This window comes from Macaca fascicularis, chromosome 17 (genome assembly GCF_037993035.2).
Source record: "Macaca fascicularis isolate 582-1 chromosome 17, T2T-MFA8v1.1".
NCBI lineage: Eukaryota > Metazoa > Chordata > Mammalia > Primates > Cercopithecidae > Macaca > Macaca fascicularis.
The window spans coordinates 39,790,285-39,813,102 of NC_088391.1; the positions used below are offsets into that span (position 1 = coordinate 39,790,285).

The window sequence follows — 22,818 nt, forward strand, 5'->3', positions numbered from 1 at the left end:
TGCTGCAACATAAATAAAAATTAGACTTAAAAAGTAGTTTGAGGTATAATGAACAAAACTATACACATTCCAGGCATTATTAATCTATTTACATTTTTATCCACTACATTTAATTCCACTTATTAATACTTCCTGGGAAATCTCATTTTACTTTGTTAAAGTTAGAATAATCAATTTTAAACCTATCATCTGCTGGAAGGTCTAAATTTGAGAATGAATGAATTTACGCAGGCTTTTCTAAGAGCCTTGAATTTTAAAAAGCCTTACAGTTTATATATAATAAGGATCAAACCTCTCCCCCACTGCTCATTTGTAGATAGAATGTGCATTTGGAGGTAATACTATACTGGCTATTTGCTTGACATTTCTGAACACAGCTTAAGTACAGGAAGTAATGAAGAGCAGTGATAATGGAAGGAAATGCTGAACAGTATTATCATTCAGCTCAGTTCCTACCTTCTGCCTCCCACATGCTGTTTTTCAGCAGTAGGGACTGTCTTTGGCGGGGTATTTATTTTTTGTTTTTTTTTTGCATTTTCATGTGGGGAGGAGGAAAATATCTCCAGTCCTTAGAAGACAAAGAGGTTGGCATGTTTGGGAGAGACAGGATTCATTTTTGTTGTGTTTCAGGAACATACTCCAGTCCCCTGACTTCTGACTTCACTCCCCACAGGCACTTGTCCTTCATTCAGCCACTGTCCTGTATTCAGGACTATGGCTTCAGGAAATTGGCAGCTGATTATTATTACTGTCCAGGGCTATAAATAAGGTTAATCTATAGCCAATCAGTTATCCAGACTAAATTTTTCCTTGTAGCCTAGTTTGAAACTGCAAAATGTTTCAAGTTCCTTGTCCTGTATCAGGAGACAAGTCTGATTCTACACAGAGTTCCTTTGCCCTATGTGAGCCTGCAGATACGTATTTTGGAATATGTGTGTGTGTATATATATAAAAATATGTTTAAGAAAACAGAAAGAAAACTATTTTGCAGTGACTCCTATTTCTGCCATTAATCACCATCTCTAAAGATATTAAGTAATATATTTTGAATCTTATATGTATAATAAAATAGTATTGGTTAGAATAGTAATAATGGGTCCATTTTCACATATAAATGTAAACATATTAATTTAAATGCATTCAATTAATTTAAATACACTTCATATTAACAGAGAAAAATTATGGGGGAATACATTTAGTGTAATTGATAACTATTATGATGATGGTGGTGATCATTTTGTAGTTTTGAGGATGTCCTGGGACAGATAAAGGTATTGACTCAAATGATGCCTCTAGGGACTTTTTTCATCGCTTCTTACGATGCATTGGTGATTTGTTTGGTAACATTTGAATATGTAAATGAAAAATTACATGAAGTTCTTTTAATCTAGAAAGGATGAATGCCATCACTACACTAATTTCAGTCTGATCTAACCTGGCATAAACATTTCAAGTTACCTAGATAATGACACACATTTATCACATTCAGTGATCAGTGTTTATTGAGTACTTGCTGTGTAATGGACACTGTATGTGTATTTTATCTCATTTAATCCTCAAAGCAATCCTACCAAGACGGTCCATGAACAGATAATGAGGGTTTAGAGAAGTTAAGTAGCTCTTCTGGTATCACACTGTCAACAAAAGGTGGGGCCAAAATTCAAAACTGCGTGTCAAACTTTCAAGCTCTGTGACCAGGCGGAGTAGTAAAAGGATGAAATAATGGTTGCTGACGTTAAGCACCTCACACCTCAGAATTGAATGCATAAATACATAAATGATATCAATGTGGTACAGCGAGAGCTGTAGAAAATGGATATACAAAATGGCATGTGACCATAGAAGTGGCAGGCAGCAATTGCATCTGGGTAAATCAGGTAAGGGTTCGCAAAAGTGATAGCTGAGGCACAAATGAGAAGAGCAGCATTCAAGACTAAGGGCACAATCAGTAAAAAGCCACCAAAAAGGAAAAGGCATTAGCACATTATGGAAATCATGCAAAGTTCGATATTGGGATAGAGGTGGTTGTGGCAGGAACGTTGGAATTAAATACTGTGATGCTCTGAATTTACTCTATTGAATAACTGAATATTAAAATAGTCTGCGAGGATTAGAGAGCATAAGTTAGAGGTTAAGTGACTAAGACAGGACTTATGACTTACTGAGTTTTTAGCTAGGTCTATTTCTCTAGTTATTTTAATTACTTTATCAGCATCCTTCAGAACACATCCTTTCTGTGGATTTTTTTGTTTTAGGTCAACAATTCCATGTGCATTTCAGCTAATGCCTCATTATTATGTGAACTGTATTTTCTTTGTTGAAACTATATTACAGTGTGTTACTATATATGGCAGGGTATGATTTGGCCTTGCCGAACTTTGGGTCATTACCAGTGGCTTCAGATTGAACAGGGTTATTTTGAGGTCATTCACTGATGCTATAAAGGATTGAATTATTTATGACTTTAATATTCACCAGTGTTTCTAGCTCAAGATCCAATATACCGCTGAATATTATCTGTCAACAAAATGCTGCATCTGTTCCATTTGTTGATGACTGATAAAACAAAGCAGTTGAATTCTGCTTTGAACTAAATATGGGTAGAATTTTCACCCCAAGCATTTCAATAAAATAATATTTATAATTAATATGTCTGATACTAATTGGCACCAATCATAATGCATAAAAGTAAACATATATATCACTATAATATATTGCTTTATTACTATATTTAGTATATTTAGTATTTTTACTTTTGCAAAAGACAGACTAGTTGGGGGAAATAGGCATCTTGCTCAAATACTAGCCATAAAACAGCTATATTTCTGTAACAAAAGTCTGGCATAAACAATTATTTTTTAAGAATTAAAAAAGCAAACACCTCTATCTCATTTGACCACATTTTCCTTATATTTATTACCTTCAGCAAAGTAAGAAAGATAGATATTAGTTAATATGAGAGAAGAGGTAGAAGAAGAAATATTTTAGAGTAGTGACTAACATTCCCTCTTTTTTAAAGGCATCTGAAAAATAAATATATTGATAATTTTATAGAATTAAACCTTAGAGATGGAAGGCAGTTTAGAGTTCAATTTTAATCATTTTAAAAACAGGTTTTTAAAAATTGTCATTGTCAAAACATTTCTCTGTAAGCATCAACCCTGAAGTGGGTCTTCATTACCTCACGGTAGTTTTTCCTCTGTACTAACCAGACAGTGCCGGGCATTTCTGGGAAGAGCGCTAGGAAATTTTCCCAAGGGACAATGATATATTTGGGAGTTGCATTACTGACCAAAAACATGGCATATAATAAATCAAGATATGTCTAATAACACAGCATAAAAGCAAATGTTGAGGCATAGCGCCGGCTAAGGGAAATGATGCAAATAAAGGTCCAGCAAGAGAGCCTGGCATATGGGAACCAAACCAAACGTGTTTCTCGTATCCCAGACTAATGTTATTTTGGCTGCCTAACAAATTATCCCAAAACTTAATGGCTTTAAATAGTAATAATCACTTATTCTCTTTCACAGTTCCTGTGGGCCAGGAAATCAGACAGGGCACACAGACTCAGCTTTCCTCTGCTCCACGACATCTGAAGCCTCAGCTGGAATACGCAAAGGCTGATGGCTGCATCATGTGAAGGCTCCTTCATGCACAAGTCTGGCAGGTGATGGTGATTTTTGATTGGGGACCTAACTAGGCTGCTGGCTGAAACACCTACAGGCAGCCTCTCTGTGTCACCTGAGATTCCTTACAACATAGTGCTTGGAGTCTAAGGACAAGCATCAAGATAGCTTAATAGATGATAGATAAGAGAGAGAGACAGAAAGACAGACAGACACACTACACAGGAGTTGTTTTGCCTTTTATGATCTAGCCTCAGAAATCAAGCAGCCTTACATCTGCCACATTCTTATGGTCAAGGAAATTACAAAGATCCAAAAGGAGGAAATAGAAGTTCCCCCTTGCACTGGAGGAATGCGGATGCCACACTGTAAGAAGAGCATGGGAGGAGATATATATTGGTGCAACCATCTTCAGAAAATGCAATTTGCTAACCTATCAATAATATGAAATAATAAAGTTACATTTTTATTATTTAAAATCATAGAAAGTAGAAGGGTCTAGAGGATTTTTATTATTCACCTCTTCAAGCAATTTAACCCCCTGAATGAAAAATAGAGTCTAAGAGAAATAGATTATCTGAGTGGAACCATTCACCTGCTTATTTCAGTGTCAAGAGTTAAACCCAGGTTTGCTGAATCTCAATTTTATAGTGATTTACCTTATAAATATCCTATAAAATGTGTCTGAGTTTGTTCATTGATTTTAAAAGTGGCTTAATGTATTTTAAACTATCCATTTGCATAAAAAACACAATCCTTATATGAGAAATCTGAATTATTAAAACTAATATTAGAGGAGGATACTCCCTAGTTGGGATTTTTAAAGATGTAGGTGTGATCCACAACCATCTGATCTTCAACAAGGTTGACAAAAACAAACAATGGGGAAAGGACTCCCTATTCTGTAAGTGGTACTGGGATAACTAGCTAGCCATATGCAGAAGAATAAAACTGGATCCTTATCTCTCACCACGTACAAAAATTAACTCGAGATGGTTTAAATATTTAAATGTAAGACCTCAAACTATAAAAATCCTAGAAGAAAACCTAGGAAATACCCTTCTCATGACTGGCCTTGGCAAATAAATTTTTGGTTAACATTCCAAAAGCATTTGCAACAAAAACAAAAATTGACAAGTGGAACCTAATTGAACTAAAAAGCTTCTGCACAGCAAAGGAAGCTATCAACAGAGTAAACAGATAACCTACAGAATGGGAGAAAATATTCACAAAGTATGCATCTGATGAAAGTGTAACTTAAAGGAACTTAAATCAACAAGCAAAAACAACCTTATAAAAAATACACAAAGGAGGGCCTGGTGTGGTGGCTCACGCCTGTAATCCCAGCACTTTGGGAGGCCGAGGTGGGCGGATCACGAGGTCAGGAGACTGAGACCATCCTGGCTAACACGGTGAAACCCCGTCTTTACTAAAAATACAAAAAAATTAGCTGGGCGTGGTGGCAGGCGCCTGTAGTCCTAGCTACTCGGGAGGCTGAGGCAGGACAATGGCTTGATCCTGGGAGGTGGAGCTTGCAGTGAGCTGAGATTGTGCCACTGCACTCCAGTCTGTGCGACAGAGCAAGACTCCGTCTCAAAAAATAAATAAATAAATAAACAAAGGATATGAACAGACACTTCTCAAAAGAAGACACACAAGTGACCAAGAAACATACAAAAAATGCTCAACATCACTAATCGTCAGAGAAATGCAAATCAAAACCACAATAAGATACCATCTCGCACCAATCAGAATGGCTATTATTTAAAAGTCAAAAACAACAGATGTTGATGAGGTTGAAAGAAAAGGAAATGCTTATTCACTGTTGGTAGAAATGTAAATTAGTTCATTTTACTAATGAAATGTACACAGTTTGGAGATCTCTCAAAGAACTTAAAATATATTTACCATTTGGCCCAGCAATTCCATTACTGGGTATTTACCCAAAGGAAAATAGATTATTATACCAAAAAGGCACATGTACTTATATGTTCGGCACTATTCACAATAGCAAAGACATGGAATCAACCTAGGTGCCCATTAATGGTGGACTGGGTAAAGAAAATGTGGTACATATACACCATGGAATACTAACTACATAGCCATAAACAAGAATGAAATAATGTCTTTATTATTAATGCAGGAAGAGAAAACCAAATACCACAGGTTCTTACTTGTAAGTGGGAGCTAAACATTGAGCACACACGGGCATAAATATGGCAACAACAGATACTGTGGATTACTGGAGAAGGGAGGTGGGGAGGTGGGTATGGGTTGAAAAACTACCTATTGGGTACCATGCTCACTACCTAGGTGCAATATACAAAGGTAACAAACCTGCCCATGTACCCCTTGTATCTAAAATAAAAGTTGAAATTTAAAATAAATAAATTAAAAATCCAGACAACTTGAAAAAAAAAAAAATGTAGATGTGTCTGATAAACAGCCTAGCTTGTGATCTCCCTGACATCTACTTGTATGAGCTGGATGTATGGGTCAGTTTCAGCAAGACTGAGGAGTGGAGAGGACAGTGTAGTGTCTGTTCCTCAACCCTTTTCCATGCAGTTTCTTATTTGGGTTGTAGGGAACCAGAGGGCTGAAGCAAAAGCTGTTCCAAAAGGAACTTGTGAGACCACAGAGTAAGCTGAGCTGCCCTGGGTCCCAGGTGACTCAAATGCAACTGGGATTTGGAGAGGGGCAGTCCTCATTCCATGCACAGAAACAGGAGAGAACACAATGCCGCATGACATATTGAGATTGTGCAGGTTTGGGGTCAGTAACAGACAATCTTCTATGCAGAGAAACAGCATTTTCAAAGAAGTCACTGCAGCATGATAATATCCAGTTACTTCTCTTTCTCTCTCTCTCTTATTTTTATTTTTTTGAGACAGGGTCTCACTCTGTTGCCCAGGCTGTAGTACAACGGTGGGATCACAGATTACTGCAGCCTTGACCTCTTGGGCTCAAGCAATCCTTCTATCTCAGCCCCCAGAGTAGCTGAGACTACAGGCATGCACCACGGCTGGCTAATTTTTGTACTTTTTGTAGAGATAGGGTTCTGCCATATTGCTCAGGCTGATCTTGAACTCCTGGACTTAAGTGATCCACCCACCTCGGCCTTCCAAAGTGTTGGGATTACAGGCGTGAGTCACTGTGCCTGGCCCAGTTACTTTTCTCTAGTGGGTTTTGAACAGTGGATAGAAGCAAGGGGTCGCAACAGAAGACAGTGGAGGACTGTTACTGTCCATGTTTACACAGCCCCTGAGGAATCCTTGCAAAACTATGATGAATTATTGTCTGAGAGAGCAGGGGTTAGGGGGATGATATTTAAATCCTGTAGTTAAGTTGTGAAGAGTGACAATAAAATTGAGTGTAAATGCTTATGTAGCCTCAGTTGAACTTGCGGGCAGATACAGTCTGTGAATATTTGTATCGCACTAATAACTTATAGTTAACATTTAATTAGCAATGATTTTATTTGACTTAGAGTTCTGAAGGGTATTTGAAGGAATCATTTGGGTAACTTTTGTCCAAAAATACCCGAACTGTTACCTTTTCCTCCTTTCATTCTGAGAAGAGCTGAAGCATTATGAAATTACCCAATTTATCACCCTTTAGAAGAACATTTACTGAAGAATCTATTTGAAATCATTCTTATAGGTTTTTTTGTTGTTGTTGTAATTTAGAGATCCTCAGCCTCTGTAATCTGGATGTCTTGTTTACTGTCTCAGTCTTTGCTGTTCCCAGAATCCTAATTTTCCCTAAGTTCCAAGTCTCCTCATGCCACCTAAAATCCAGGGTGGTTTGGAAATGTACAAAAATCACAAAAGCGCTGTTGGGATGGTTTATGGAAGTGGAGACAGGGTTGAGTAGGTGGTTGGAGGTGGATAATGTGTTATCCAAAGTTTAGGCTCAAACCCCAGCTCTGCCACTGACCAACTATGCGTGCAAATTTGAGCCTTAGTTTCCTGATCTGCAAAATGAGGATTTTAGACACACACACACACACACACACACAAACACACACACACACCCCTATCTCTAATAGCTTTGCTAAGATTAAATGATCTAATACATAAAAAAGTGTGGCTCTCATTGCAGGAACTTTCTTTATTTAGGTCATAGAAGAGATATGCGCCAAGTTTTTTTCAAAAAGTGCTAACTGGATAAAGCGATCTCCACCCAACACCTCCCTTAATCCCTGCTTACATGATACTCCTCTACATGAGCTGATTTGTTTCTAAAGATCGTTCTCAAGAAGTGGAGGATAGATGTTAATTGGACAGTTTTGAATGTGCAGAAAGGTTTTTTTAAAAAACAAGCTTTGAAAAGTAATAATAGCATTTATTTATTACTGAAACATTTTAGGCATAAAAGTGAATGTAAAGCTGCTTTATTTCCTCTGTGCTTAGAAAATTTGCCCTAAGTCCTTTATAGAAAAAATGAGCAGAGGTGACTCCTTGCTGGTGATTCAGAGGTCTCTTATTTTTAGCCCTAGAAAGTCAATGAAGAGAGTTGGACTGCGAGAGCAGGGTTTCAAAGCTCAGCTCTACTTTTTGGCCTACAAACATCCCATCGAAGCTCAGTATGACAGCTAGTGCTCTGACAGCTGGTGAACAGGGATTTTAAAAAAAGACTGAAAGAGAGAGAGAGAGAGAAAAATCTACCATGTGAGAGGGATAATCACCTGGAAGGTGTTACTTGGATCAGTGCTATAGTGAGTTATAGGAATGGAGGGTGGAAAATAAATAACTGATCTTTGGCACCAAGTCTATGATTAAGGATTTCACAGAAAGAAGGAAGATAGTTAAGATAGTGCAGTATTCCCTAAATTTTAATTATCCACAAGCCTCCCTTACAATTTTACCACATCCACACACTTCCTGTATTATTGTTTGCTTAATATAAGTTTTTGAATAGTCACTTTAAAAAATCTTATGTATATTTATTATTATTATTGTTATTTTAATTTAGAGACAGGGTCTCACTCTGTCACCCAGACTGGAGTGCAGTGGCATGATCATAGTTTACTGTAGCTTTGAACTCCTGGGCTCAAGTGAGCCTCCTGCCTTAGCCTCCTGAGTAGCTAGAACTACAGGCATACAACACATGCCTGACTAATTTTCAATTTTTTGAAAAGGCTGGTCTTGAACTTCTGGTCTCAAGTGATCCTTCTACCTCAGTCTCCCAAAATGCTAGGATTACAGATGTGAGCTGCTGCACCTGGCCTTGTGTGTATTTAAACAGAAAACTTTATTGGCTACTGTTAATGAAATGTCAGAATAATGTGTCATAAGTATAAAACATAAATATAATTATAAAATAATGGTATTAAATTATAGCTAGATATTGTGGTCTACAGAATATTCTGACCTTGAGGCCTGCTATCTTTTTGTTAAAAATGGAGTTTGGCAAGTGTTAAAGGGATGTTAACTCACTCCAAACTGACACCTTCTCTTTGAGGCTGTTGGACAAATGGAAAGGGAAATAGCTTTCTCATTATGGGATCGATCCAGCAATATTTATTGAGTCAATGTTATTTAATGTCATGTTACAAACACCTAGAACTGCTGTTTATCTCTACTTGTCCCACATTTTGGGAATAGTGTACTTGTTAAGAGGTGGTATGAGTGTTGGACATACATGAATTTAAATCCCAGCTTTGTCACTTAACGACAAAGCTACCTTAAGAAGGTCATTTTACCGCTATCCTCTTTCTTCATTTTTAATTTAGAAAATATTTAGCACATTGAATAAATTTTGTTGCAATGATGATGTTAATAATGTGAATACTGATGTGCAGGATGGGCTGAGGAGGCTTGGCTGTATACATAAATTGCCCTTTTATTAAAGTTTTGTCTATAGGTTATCAAGCAAATACATTTTAACTTAATTCAGCTTGTTTGTTTTAAAAATCCAGTCATATTATTTGTCCTTCTAGCATTCTAGTTCTCTTCCTCGAAATCTGAGTATGGCTTTTCTGTCTTTTTGTGGCTGCTTCTTCCTCCTACTGTTTACCGTGGTTGTTCCTTAGGCTGCATCTTTGAGCCTCTTCTCCATTTTTATACAACTCTCCAGAAGCCTATTCATTTTTAAAACTTTCACAATGTCTTATAAAGTGACTCCTAAAATCAGTATCTCCAAATGTGCCCTTACCTCTTTCCAGCCAAAATCTCTATTTGATAATAGCCATGTCTTGTCACTTTAGATTCAGATTTAAAATCAGCACATTCATTTCATTCTCTGTTCCTTGTCGATGATCCTATCATATTTCCAGTTCCTTATGAATATAGGCGCTAAGTGCATGTGTTTTGGAGTCAGAATATTCTGGAGTCCTGTTTCTACCTTTTACCAATTTTAACAGAAATTATTCATCAGCAAGATGCCATTAAACATATGAGATAAAAACTTCCTCATACTTCAAGAGAAGTGGAGAGTGGCATAAATAGTCTGTAAAGAAATAGAGCTAACATATTTTTTAACCTTGAATTTCATTACTTTATTGACTACTCTACAGAAAAGTGTTAACATTAGTTGAAAAAAGGTGAATAATAAAGCGTATATATTTTTTCTTTTACATAGTTTCTCGTGAAGTGTTCTAAAATTAATTCAAATTAGCTAGATAAGAGTCCTTTCAGTGTGCTGAAAAGTGGCTATGTACTAAAGACCCGGGATAAGTGACAGTGGTTGAGCTCTTCAGGAGATCTGAAGAGGGGACTGCATGTTAGGCCAAGTGTTTATGGTAAGCTTTAAAGAGAGTATATTATTTGTAGCATATTTAGAATACAGTAATTTTGAGTGTGAGAAATAAAGTCACCTGTCCAAACCCAAAGAATGGACTTACAGACCTGGAGAAGAGTGAAAGTGAGATTTTTAATGATAGTCTTGCAAGATTGGGTGTCTGATGAAGAGGCACACACAGCACAGTTTTAATAAGCAATTTATCCCCTAGTGCACAGGTCCTTCCCCTGGTTCCTCATAGGCTGAGTACTATGGAGTCACAATTTTCCTGGACATTGCCTATTGATTGTTGGGTAGGGGCTTTAGGTTTTTTTTTTTTTTTTTTTTTTTTTTTATCTTTTAAGTTTGTCTTGCTGCATTTTATTGCAGCCCACAATGCATTGCAATCTAGTTAGCTCAGAGGCTCTTCAAGTATTTGACTTATGACTTAAGTAACTGGGCAGGCTGATAAGAACAGACAAAACGAGCTATTTTGCAGGCTAGTAAACTTTTATCTTAAACTTCTTTGGTTCAGGTGAGGGCAACTAAGTAGGGGCGGGGAAGAGGGGAAGGGAGGCCGACAAGCAGGCATCAGCTATCCAAACAGGGGCCCAGTACATCCTGTTTCTTCTATAGTTTGTTGACCTAAGCCGACTTAAGGTGCTTTGTCTTGGAAATGGACCACTGCATATATTAGTCCCTTCATGAGGAAGGTGAGAAAATTTGGGACATAACCTTGCAAATTTCATTAAGTATGAAAATTACATGTACAAAAAAGTTTACAAAGTTTTTTGGGGGGCCATTTTCCACTTTTCTTTAAAAAACAGACCTTCCTGTACACTGTATCATGCTGTAAACACAAAATAGATGTAGTCTTTGTCCTAAATAGCTAAAATGGTAAGTTTAATGGTTTTAAGTAATATGGCAAAGTTTAGTGCTTGAAATGAATTAAATGAGATAACTAAAATATATACAGCTATATCTTGTGATATGAAAGCAAAAGAGGCCAATTCCTCTTGTATATACTTATGAAAAGTCACATGGTAAAACTGTTGGAAAATGACTGATTTTTATTGAAATCAAAGTGAATATGGGCAACTAAAATGTATCCAGAAGATACATTAAATTGTGATATTTCATTTTATAAGTGAGTGCAACTAGCATTCGTTTAAATTATAGGTTCTTCAGGTGATTTTAAATATAATAGGGCCCCCTGGCACTGGCTCATCTGTCATTCATAGGTTATTTTAGTATTCCGTAGGATGCAAATGGCTTACAGTCACAAGATGTAATTTGCCTCAGAGGGCCAGGCACTCTTACTGTCTCACTTTTTATTGTAGCTTCTATTCTTACTTAGCCATATTCTTTTACCCTTTTCAGTCTGAGAACCTTTTCCTTTACTGAAATGATAGAGGCGAAACAGAGGTGAATGGATGTTCAATCTCTCTCTTCTGTTAATTTATACCACAGACTCCAAATAGATTTAATTCCTCGTTTTTGTTTTCTTGGACCTAACAATTTTTTTTTTTTTTTTGGCCACTCTTAGAGTTTCCCCCAACTTCAACTCATTATAGACTTTCTATTTTCTGTAAATCAATGATTTATATAATTAAAAATGGAAATTCATTTTATCTAGTCACCTATTACCATTTTTCATGGCACTAAATTACCTATACAGAATATAATTCCAATTTAAAATTTTTGATGTGAAATTAGTGTAATCCACACTTCTTTTTATTTTGGAAAATTTCAAACCTAGAGAAAAAAAAACATAAACATTTGGACCCTTCTCCAACTGATTCACCCATTTTTAATATTTTGCCATATTTACCTCTTTTCTCTCTTTTTTCTCTTTCTTTTTTTTTTTTTTTTGGAGACGGAGTCCCGCTCTGTCTCCAGGCTGGAGTGCAGTGGCGCGATCTGGGCCCACTGCAACTTCCGCCTCCCAGGTTCAAGCAACTCTCCTGCCGCAGCCTCCTTTCTCTTTCTTACCTATATACATGTATCTATGTTTATATGTTTTATATATTTTACAAATGTTTTTCTCTGAATCATTTGCAAATAACTTGTAGATCCAATTCTTCTTCATCCATAAATGTTTTGACATAAAATTCTCAATTGAAGGACAATAACATTATCACACTTAAGAAACCCATAATTCCATTATACTATCCAATATCTAGTCCAGATTCAAATTTCTGCAACTGGCCACCAGTAATTATTTTTTCATTTATTTTTTAGATCCAGGATTGAATTTTGTTTTCATGTCTCTTGCATCTCTTAAATTTGAAATAATTCTTTTCTTTTCTTTTTTCTTTTTTTTTTTTTTGAGATGGAGTCTCACTCTGTCGCCCAGGCTGGAGTGCAGTGGCGCAATCTCGGCTCACTGCCAGCTCCGCCTCCCGGGTTCACGCCATTCTCCTGCCTCAGCCTCCCGAGTAGCTGGGACTACAGGTGCCTGCCACCGCGCCCGACCTTATTTTTTTTTTTTAAAAGAATTATTTCTGGCCAGGTGCGGGGGCTCACGCCTGTAATCCCAGCACTTTGGGAGGCCGAGGCGGGTGGATCACGAGGTCGGATCACGAGGTCAGGAGATGGAGAGCATCCTGGCTAACACGGTGAAACCCAGTCTCGGCGACAGAGCGAAACACCCCTCTCAATTAAAAAAAAAAAAAAAAAAACAAACCTTAAATTACATTTTAACAGTCTAGGCCAGAGAGGAATATGCCTCACTGTGGATTTATGTGCCTGCGTCTTCATGTTTAACTTGCTCAAATATCACCTATACGTCCTTTACATTTCTTCTTACATCTAGACCTTAGCATTACTGACATTCTGGGTCAGATCATTCTTTGGAGTTCAGGGATGTCCTGTGCTTTGTAGGATACTTAGCAGTATTCCTGCTGCATCCCATGAGATGCATAACAATACTCCTACCTCCTCAGATTGTGACAACCCAGACATTGCTAAATGGATTTGGGGATGTGGGGGTTAGTTTAGGATCCACTGTCCAGAAGCTTGGTTAAATTCAGGTTAAACAATTTTGGCAAGAATACTTCTTAAGTGATGTGTATGTCTAATTGCATTACATCAGTGGGCAGATTACATTAGAGTGTCCCATTATTAGTGATTCTAGCTTTGATCTCTTAAGGCAGGGTTTTTTTTTTTTTCAAGATAAGGTACATTTTCCCTTCTGTAATAAGTTATGGCTTAATACTTTGAGACCATGTGAAGATCCTGTACTCCTAGTCTTTTACCCTGTGACTTTTAGTATCTTCTGATAAATTTTCCTGAAACAATTGTGGTTGACTTGGAAAATTGTGATTTTTCTAATTCTATCATTTGTTCTGCATTTACTATCTTGTATTCCGCTGAAAGAAAAGGTTTTGTCCTCCTTCCCTTTTATTTTTCGTGGCACTCCGAAGAAATTCAATGTGTTTCATCAATTATTGTCACCATTTTTTGGATGCTCATTTGTCCCACATTTCTCCAGTAAAAATCCCATTCTTGAAGGGAATTTAGTATTTTGTGGAGTATTTTATTATTGTAAGGACCATGCAGTGGTAAATCCTTACTGAATCACATGGCATGTGAGAACAAATGGCTTTATAACCAGTGAGCAATTCTGATGATTGGGACAACTTATCATTTTCATAGTTAACAGGTTACACTAACTGCAAAATGTAAATAATTGGTAAGAGAAAATTCTAACCACCAATAAAAATTATTGGCAATTTATTTTTGAGTCATCTACTTACATTTAAAAAGGCATATCTATTCCTGGTTCCTGGATATGATGGCCGATGACTATAAATTGAAATATACCTGTAGTATACTTATCACCTAAACACTACATACTACGGCACATTGTAGCGAACAGCATGGAGCTACTTCTGATTTAAAATTATCTAAACGATATGCCTGGGAGCAAATCTCAATACATTCCATCTAAGGAAAGCATCGCGATTTTATATCTATGACTTTTGGGAAGACCAAACGGAATATCCCAGCTGAAATGAGAAAAATCTGTATTAAGGAATTTTAGCTCCACCCTGGGCAATTATCCCCCTCCTTCCGTAACTGTCAATTTCCTCCCCAATCCCAAGAGCGCCTCTGCCCAGTTCCGCAGTCTCTGCTCCAAGTCTCTTTTTGATGATGCCCTTAGAAGCAGCAGCGGCAAGCGGCGGAGCTGGGGTTAAGTTCGTAACAGTCTTCTCCCGACCTGGCAGCTGGGGACAGTACCCCTCAAAAGTCTCTTTGCCAGCCCTACTGGACGCCGCAGAAGTGAAAGAGGGTGGAGCAATCTTTCAGGGAGCGCCTGTACCCTTCCTCCTGTTCCTCTCTGATTGGCCAGCGTGAGTCACGGACGCCCAATCGCACGGCAGCGTCCGCCGTGCCGCTCGGCGACGGCGCCGCGCATGCCCACTCAGGGACCCACCCCGCGCCCCAGCCCTCTGGAGCGCTGGCGAAGGGCACCGGCGGGGAGGCGGCTGTGGTTGCCGGACGCGGCAGTACAGAGCTAAGGTCTCAGGGCCGCGCTGGGACACGGATGGTCCCAGGGGGAGGGCAACAGGAAAAACAAGCACTGACACAACCGCCCCATTTCCCCATATTCCCTAAGAGCAGGTTTTCTTGGGCTGACCAGTCATTTTCACTGTGGTGTCCGACTTGGGCAACTCGATCTGCCCGTGGGGACTCAAGGCTGAGCTGCATTTTTTCTTTGCGTCCCGGCGGACCAAAAGGCGAGGGGAAGGGAACGAGTCTTTATAAAAAAGTAAACTTTCGTGTAGAATGGGCTGGGGACACCTCCGAGTTTGGCTTCCCGCAACGTGACCTTTTTAGCGCCATCCTGGACGCGCTCCCTCGCAGCCAACCCGTCAGTCTCCTCAGGCCTTATCCTGCCCTCTCTGAGGTGGCCGCCTGTCGGCGCTGCAAACGCCACACTTTTGCTCCACGAAGAACCTCCTCACGACTTTCCAAGGTGTGCAACTCAGAAGAGTGCCCCCCAAAACAAGTAAAAACCTTCGGGGAAGAGGCAAAGTCCCTGAGCTAGCCTGACCCTAGCCGCCGGCCCGTGTTTGGTGGATCAGGTCCTGGAGCTCGGCAGCCTGGAAGCCCCACACCAGGCCGGCCCCTACGGCCGCTCAGAAAACGCGGCGAGCGGAACCCGCACGCGGAAGCGCCGGCCGCACTGAGCATGCCCAGTTGCAGAGCCGACCAGAGGAGTTTTTTCTTTTCTTTTCTTTCTTTTTTTTTTTTTTGGGGGGGGGGTCTCAAGTAGGAGGCCTCCCCACCACCCCCACCCCAACCCCCCACCACCCCCGGCTTAAGCAGCTACCATGGCCCAGGTGGCCAACGCGGCGTTGTCCCAGGCGGGTTGGTAAGTGGCGAGTCCCGCCGGCTGCCGGGCCGCTGGCGCGGGCCGGGGCCCCGAGGAGGTTGGGTTGGGGGCGGCGGGGTACGTGTCGGGGTAGGCGGAGGCTGCTGTCCACCCCCGGCCTCTCCCCGGGCCCTCCGGGCCGGCTCCGCCCCCGGCGCCACGCGAGCCCAGCGAGTCCCCCTGTGTCCCCTCGAGGCGGCGGCGGCAGCGGCCTGGGCCTCGGGCGGCGGGCGGCGGGCCTGGGGAGAGGCCGGGGGCCGCGAGCCGGGCGGGTGGCGGCCCAGACCCCGGCCGAGTGGAGCGCCGGAGAGGACCTGCAGCGCCTTCGCGCTGCCGCTCCGGGGAGGGGGTGTTTCTGCGGCGGGACAAGGGGAGGCGAAGGCTGGGAACGAAGTGCGGAGCAGAGGGACCAACGCGGCGGAGCCCGCGGGCCCATAGGAAGTTGAGGGCAGAGCGGCACACAGCCTGCGCTGCGGTCGGAGCCGCCTCTTCTTGCCCCTTATTTCAAAGTATAGTGTGGACCAGTGTGAAGCTGCCCTCCGCGTCACACACACAACTTCTGGAGCTAAGAATGACCGCATTGTCAACTCGTGGGGGGGTGCTCGGTAGAACTTTTCTTGAAAGGATGGTGTTCTGAATTTAAGAGGCCTTTCGTGTCAAGATTTTCAGGATTTGAAAACAATACAGAATTATGTGAAATTAGGCAGTTTCTGGAATTGCGGCCATTACGGTTGTAATCATCCCGTTTAATTCAGTAACGCTTTTCCCAGACTTGCACAGGCACATTCTGGGATGAAGGGTAGGAACGGGGATGAAAAAGATTTGCCTTGGCTCTCTGCAATTACTGCTTTGGAAGAAAGAGTGAGGCATTAAAAGACCAAACAAAACCAGGGGGAATAGTGGTAAACCGTATGTACAGAGTAACAGATGAGTGCACTGTGGAATGGGAGGGAGAGTTAATTTCCTGAAGTGGACTTGGGAAGATGGTAAGGAAAAGGCTTTCTAGCACAGAGCTTCTAGAGACAGGGAAGCGCTTATTGTTTTGCAGAACCTACACAAGATCTGTATGGTTCGTGAAAGATGTGGATTTGATTTTGTGAATAAAGTTTTTGATCAGTGGAGGGATATAATCACAACTGTGTTTTGAAGAAGCCCTTCCTGGTTTTAAAGGCCCTTGTGTTGTTAAACACCCCATTTTACAGGTGAGGAGACTGAGGCAAAGAGCTGTTAAGTAACTTTCCCGAAGTGACATAGCTAGAAAGTGGTGGAGTTGAATGTTGAGCACAGAGGGCCTGGCTCTGGTCCTGGTTCCTTTAACTCTTATGCGTTATTGTTCCTATAGTTTTTTCACAGAACAGCATTGGCGTAAAAGATTGTAGAGTTAAAAACTCACTGGCTTCAGTTTTGTTTTTGTTAAATAGGAATCTCTTCTTTTAGTTTTTTTTACCCACAGGGGTGTCCTGAATTATCTTGTGTCGCTCTTTCATTTGCCTTTCTCCCCATTTATCATTAGATTGAGCGTTGATCCTTCACACTAGTAATATTTTCATTTACAAAGTCAGTATTTTACTACTTTCCAACATGACCCCGCCTCCTCTGGAAAGATTAGTCTCATTTTTTAGGTCCCGAACACATGCTGACTTTGTTTTCTGTGGCCTCTTATGCTCTTCCAGGGCAGGGAACTGAGTCTTATTTTTCTCCTTATCTGGATTGTCAAGAAGTGCACCAGATTGTAGGTTCTTTGTAAAGTCTAATACAGTTGACCTTGGAATGCCCCTGCCAGTCAGAATTCTCCGGACAGGGCCTCTGCAGAAGCTTAGGCAGAGTCCCACCCTGCTTTGTGATATTGTTGTAAATCTTCAGCAATGTTATATTGTAGCATTTGCTACTTTGTATTGCAACTTATCTGTTTATGTTTCTCCCACCTGTCTGTGCTGCTTCTGTGTGGCAGTAACTCATAAAGGCAGTAGTAATCTGTGGGGCTAATAAGACTATCTTTCTAGGAATTGTGAGTTTCATGTAATTCCTGCTAGGTCTTGAACAGACTAGGCATGAGGATCTCCTAGGCTTTCAGGTGGCTTCGACTAAGTCTTTAATTAGGGACTTACTATGTTAAAATTTAGAATCACAAAGGTTTAAAGGCAGAAAAGAGCACTGGAAGGAAAATTTCTGACTGAAGGGCTTTCACTAGCTCATTTTAGTTCTTACATCCTGAGTTTGCTCTTATACTTGGGGTTCTCTGTTACTGTCACTGACAAACCATTTTTCTTCGTATTCAAATGTGTGTGCGTAGTTACTTGTAGAAGCTAAAAAGAAACAGATGCTAAAACATGGAAACACTATTGTTAAATCTGTTCTACAGGCTTTACCTAAAATAGCAGATTAGGGAAATATTTAGTGCTGAAAAGTTTACAATTCTGAAAATATGATCTTCAGGGGGGTACAGAAGATCTATGTAGACCAATCTGTTCAAGTTTCCATTATTTTTAAGTGCAATTTTTTTCCTTCTTAAGGTTTTAATCTTCATTAGAACCGCTGTAAAAATCAATATTTTAAAATATAGCTTCAAAAGTAGCTACCTGGCAGACTTAAAATAATTTTTTTTCTTCAATGGCCAGTAGCACACAAACGATTTGCTGATTTGAACTTAAATGTTTCAGGGTTTTCTACAGTATAGTGATTATGTTTAAATAATGCACTAAATGGTACCTTGTAAAGCTTAATTATATGAGTGGAATAACTTCATGGGGAAAAGAAATCTGACTCTGAATTTATCTAGATAACAGTATTACTCACTCTGCATTTTTGTTTTCTCTCTTCAGAGATTCATTCTCCTTTGGGATGATATCCCTGATCACTCTGAGTGGAAATACAAAATTCTACTTGTGGGAGAAAGATTTAAAAGGTTGATCTCTGGACATTTTGAATTTTTCTCTTCCATCTTCATCCTTTGTTTGTTTGTTTTTAACAGAAACATGTCACGGGGTACCTAATCAGTTGTGTTTTTGTTTTTGAAAAGGTATCTTCTGGCTGGGCATGGTGGTGGCTCATGCCTGTAATCCCAGCACTTTGGGAGGCTAAGGCGGGTGGGCAGGAGTTGGAGACCTGCCTGGCAAAAATGGTGAAACCCCATTTCTACTAAAAATACAAACAAATTAGCCAGGCGTGGTGGCAGTCTCCTGTAATCCCAGCTACTTGGTGAGGCTGAGGCATGAGAATCGCTTGAACCCAGGAGGCGGAAGTTGCAGTGAGTCGAGATTGCACCGTTGCACTCCAGCCTGGGCAACAGAGCAAGACTCTGTCTCAAAAAAAAAAAAAAAAAAAAAGAGTATCTTCCGTGGAATCAGTGTTGCATAGCTTTAACTCTCTCTTTGTACATATGAGAAAACTGAAGCACAGAGTTTTCAATAATTTGCTCAGTTATAAATGGCAGAACCAAGAATAGAGCCCAGATGTCTAGAGTAAAGATTCAGTACTCATTTCCACCAAAAATTAACAGAAGTGACCACATCTAATTTAAATTATTGATCAAAAGTGACACATTTTAAAATTGAAAATTGGGTTGAAGCATTTTGTGGTGTGTAAATTTACTTTCCTAGTCGAGGAAAGATAAAGGGCCTATTCTGAGGGGTGATCCTGTTAGAATCAAATAAATCTTTGCCTTGCAGTGAATCAACTAATTGCGTACTAGGCTTATCTGAAAATCTGGTACATTCTGTATTTTTTGAGGTTTAAGAATACAGTTGGCCCTCCATATCTGTGGGTTCTGCATCCTTGGATTCAACCAGTCATAAAATATTTGGAAAAATAAAAAAAAATACAACAACAAAAATCATATGACTAAAAAATAAAATACAACTTTACATAGCACTTACACTGTATTAGGTATTTTAAGTAGTCTAGAGATGATTTCAAGTATACAGGAGAACGTGTGTAGGTTGTATGCAAATACTGTACTACACTATTTTGTGTCAGGGATTTGAGCATCAGTAGTCTTTGTTATCTGTGGGGGCCCTGGGACTGATCCCTTATGGATACTGGGGGATGACTATATCTGAAAAAGTGGGACACTATGTTGTGTGTCTTTGCGTCTTTTACCCAGTAGTTTGAGTTGAAGACCCTTTAAGGTAGCATATGAAATAGCATTTCCATTTTGTTCTGAAAGAACATGTAGTCTTAGGAAGCCCAGGTTTCTGACACCCAGGGGTTAGCCATGGAGTTCTCCAGGTTTTGTTTTGTTTGTTTGTTTTGAGGGCAGAGATGGGATGGAGAGGATAAACAAAGGTCTCGTTTTAACCCCTTTGGGGTTATCTCCATTTGATTATTGGTGCTATCACCATGCTGACATCCTCTGGCCCAAGTGCATACATAACTCCTTTCCCTTCGTTTCACCTTTGAACAACTAAGAAAGGCTACAGTTTATTAAGGTCTTTATCAAAATGTAGAACTAGAAAACAACCACGAGATAAATAGAAAAAATAAGAAGCATGATGACAGTACAGGTTATAAAGTGATCATTGTGCTGTTGTATTCAAGGGCCCACTCTATTCCACATTACTTTGAAGATAGCTACTACAAAGAGGTGGAACAACGTCAGGATATTTTGCTGGAATTTCTAATTCCTGGTTTTTGACCTGTCCACAGATGAAGGGCTTCTTTTCATATTCCATTACATAGAGGCTTCTTCTCAGACACATTAATGACCATGACTAAGAAACTCAGATGCCCAGCCTGCAGCCACTGCTGTGCCTTTGTTTGTTCGGTTCTAGTTTTCTTAGCGACACACCTTTTTTCCAGGAGATTACTGGTGAATGATCTCACTCTTCAGATGAGAAACATTGTGTAGCAGCATCAGTACAACCTCTGCAGTAGCAGCAATATAATTATACCTTCTTATACTAGTGGTAATAGACATAAAATATGAGTTTATGCATATAATAAGAGGGTAGTAGAAGTTTTGCTCCCTCACTATTCCAATACATCTCTTAGAAATAGGTAAATATTTGTAAAGAATATTGGTCGTTCTTTGTAAGGTTTAATATTAAGTGCAGGGTTTTTAAAATCTAGAATTATGATATACCTTTAATTATCATACTTCATAGCCTTTAAAGTAAGTCATATGTATAAGACAGGCAGATGTAAATAGCTTGGTATACTCTTTTGGAAAGGATTTGAATCATTAAAACATTTTTTTAGATGCTGAAGAACATTAGAGGAAACCAACTTTTTTTTTTTTTTTTTTTTTGAGACAGAGTTTCACTCTTGTTGCCCAGGCTAGAGTACAATGGCACGATCTTGGCTCATTGCAACCTCCACTTCCCAGGTTCAAGCAGTTCTCCTGCTTCAGCCTCCCAAGTAGGTAGGATTACAGGCATGTGCCACCACACCTGGCTAACCAATTGCTTTTTAATCAGATTTTAGTGGAGCTTGTTGGAGACATCTTCCTATTTTGAAATATTTTCTATTTCTTTAATGGACATTTGTAGCTATCTCTTTGGCTTATATTGTTTGTGAAATTAAAATGTTCAAAGGTAATAAGCCTTGTTGACTTTCTGTCTCAAAATATGTTACACATTGCTTTACAGCTTCTACTGATACCGTAAACTATGAAAAATGACTGGATATTCTGTTGAATTGTGCAAATGTTCAGGTTTCAAGGTGCTGTTTGCAGTGATTTTTTTTTTGGTGACTAACCTATAAATCTAGTTTCAACTGCTTGTAGACTTGACTGCCTTAAGCATAAAGGGGGAATAAAAAGAAACTTGCTACCTCAGCAGGTTGAAAATAATTTTCTCCTTTCATACAGCAGCATTTGCTAAATCAACTAAAAATTTCATAGTAACATTTTAAGAACCATAAAAATATGACTATATCAACTTTTTTGGCTTATGTTTTCTCCTTTTGACAAAAGAATATTGACATTTTGACTTATCATGTTTCAGTTAAGTGCCATCAGTCTAGAAATTCATTCTTTCTGAAAGGTCTAGGATATAGAAGTAGCTGAAGAACAGTATTGCCAGATAAATTTTGGAAGGAGACTACTGAATGCCCAGAAATTTTCATGTAAAAATTTAAGAAACACTTGTGAAGTCATAGCACAACAAAGAAAAGCAAACAAGATGGGGCAAAAATGTATGGTAGTAATGTAAAGTATTAAGAAGGGTGTGAAATCAAAGACACTGATAGCAGAAAGGAAACAGGTTGGTGATGGACAAAAGGAGGAAAGAACTGCATGGTGCTCTAGGGCTAGACAGAGAGCCTGTATGTACCATAGCACTGGAACCCCATCAGGTTTCACGTCTCTATTAGATGGGTGCAAGTGTGTATATGTACTTCTCACATGTAGTACAACTTTATGGCCTTAAAAGTAGAGGCAAATAGCAGTATAGTGCTCTTGAATTATAATATATTTACGATAATAAGTAAGGCATATACAGAGAAATATGTAACTCTATACAATAATATGTGCACTGAAATACATTTAGTAAATATTTATATCTCCTGTATACCATGCACTGTGTTTGTTGCTGAGATATTATGTACAAGACAGGCAGAATTTAAACATGATATACACTGGTGTTTTACTTGCAAGATTTTGTTAAAACACATCTGAGAGCAATTAACCCAGACTTGGGAAGGTTGGAAGGCTTTCCAGTACTGATGATGGATAAGCAAGGTTTTTGTATATGTCTTCTTTAAATATCATGTCTTCTGCTCTTTGTCTAAGGAAAAAACAAGGCACTGTATATGTCTTCTTTAAATATTGTGTCTTCTGGTATTTGGCTAAGGAAAAAACAAGGCACATTCATCAATGCACTCATTCAACAAATCATTCTTTTTTGTTGTTGTTGGTTTGTTTGCTTTTTGAGACAGAGTCTCACTCTCTTGCCCAGGCTGGAGTGCAGTGGCATAATCTTGGCTCACTGTAACCTTCACCTCCCAGGTTCAAGAGATTCTCCTGCCTCAGCCTCCTGAGTAGCTGAGATTATAGGTGCCCACCAGCACACCCAGCTAATTTTTGTATTCTTAGTTGATATGGTTTGGTTCTGCATCCTCACCCAGATCTCATCTTGTAGCTCCCATAATTTC

At 39.5% G+C, this 22,818-nt stretch overlaps 1 protein-coding gene across 12 annotated transcripts in view; it reads left to right on the forward strand.

The window, feature by feature from the left end:
- The first annotated feature begins 14,446 nt into the window (after positions 1-14,446).
- TDRD3 (tudor domain containing 3) overlaps positions 14,447-22,818 on the forward strand; it is a 199,526-nt gene continuing 191,154 nt past the window's right edge. For 4 of the 12 annotated variants that reach the window (XM_005585949.4, XM_074021595.1, XM_045377224.2 and 1 more), the window contains exon 1: positions 15,543-15,729. In XM_005585949.4, coding sequence (XP_005586006.1) covers positions 15,689-15,729 — 41 coding nt within the window. In that variant the 5' untranslated portion in view covers positions 15,543-15,688. Of the gene's footprint in view, positions 14,705-14,805; positions 15,331-15,542; positions 15,730-16,163; positions 16,932-18,550; positions 18,635-22,818 lie in introns of those variants that run through there. The other 8 variants (XM_005585951.5, XM_065533307.1, XM_074021598.1 and 5 more) reach the window with 6 other exon arrangements.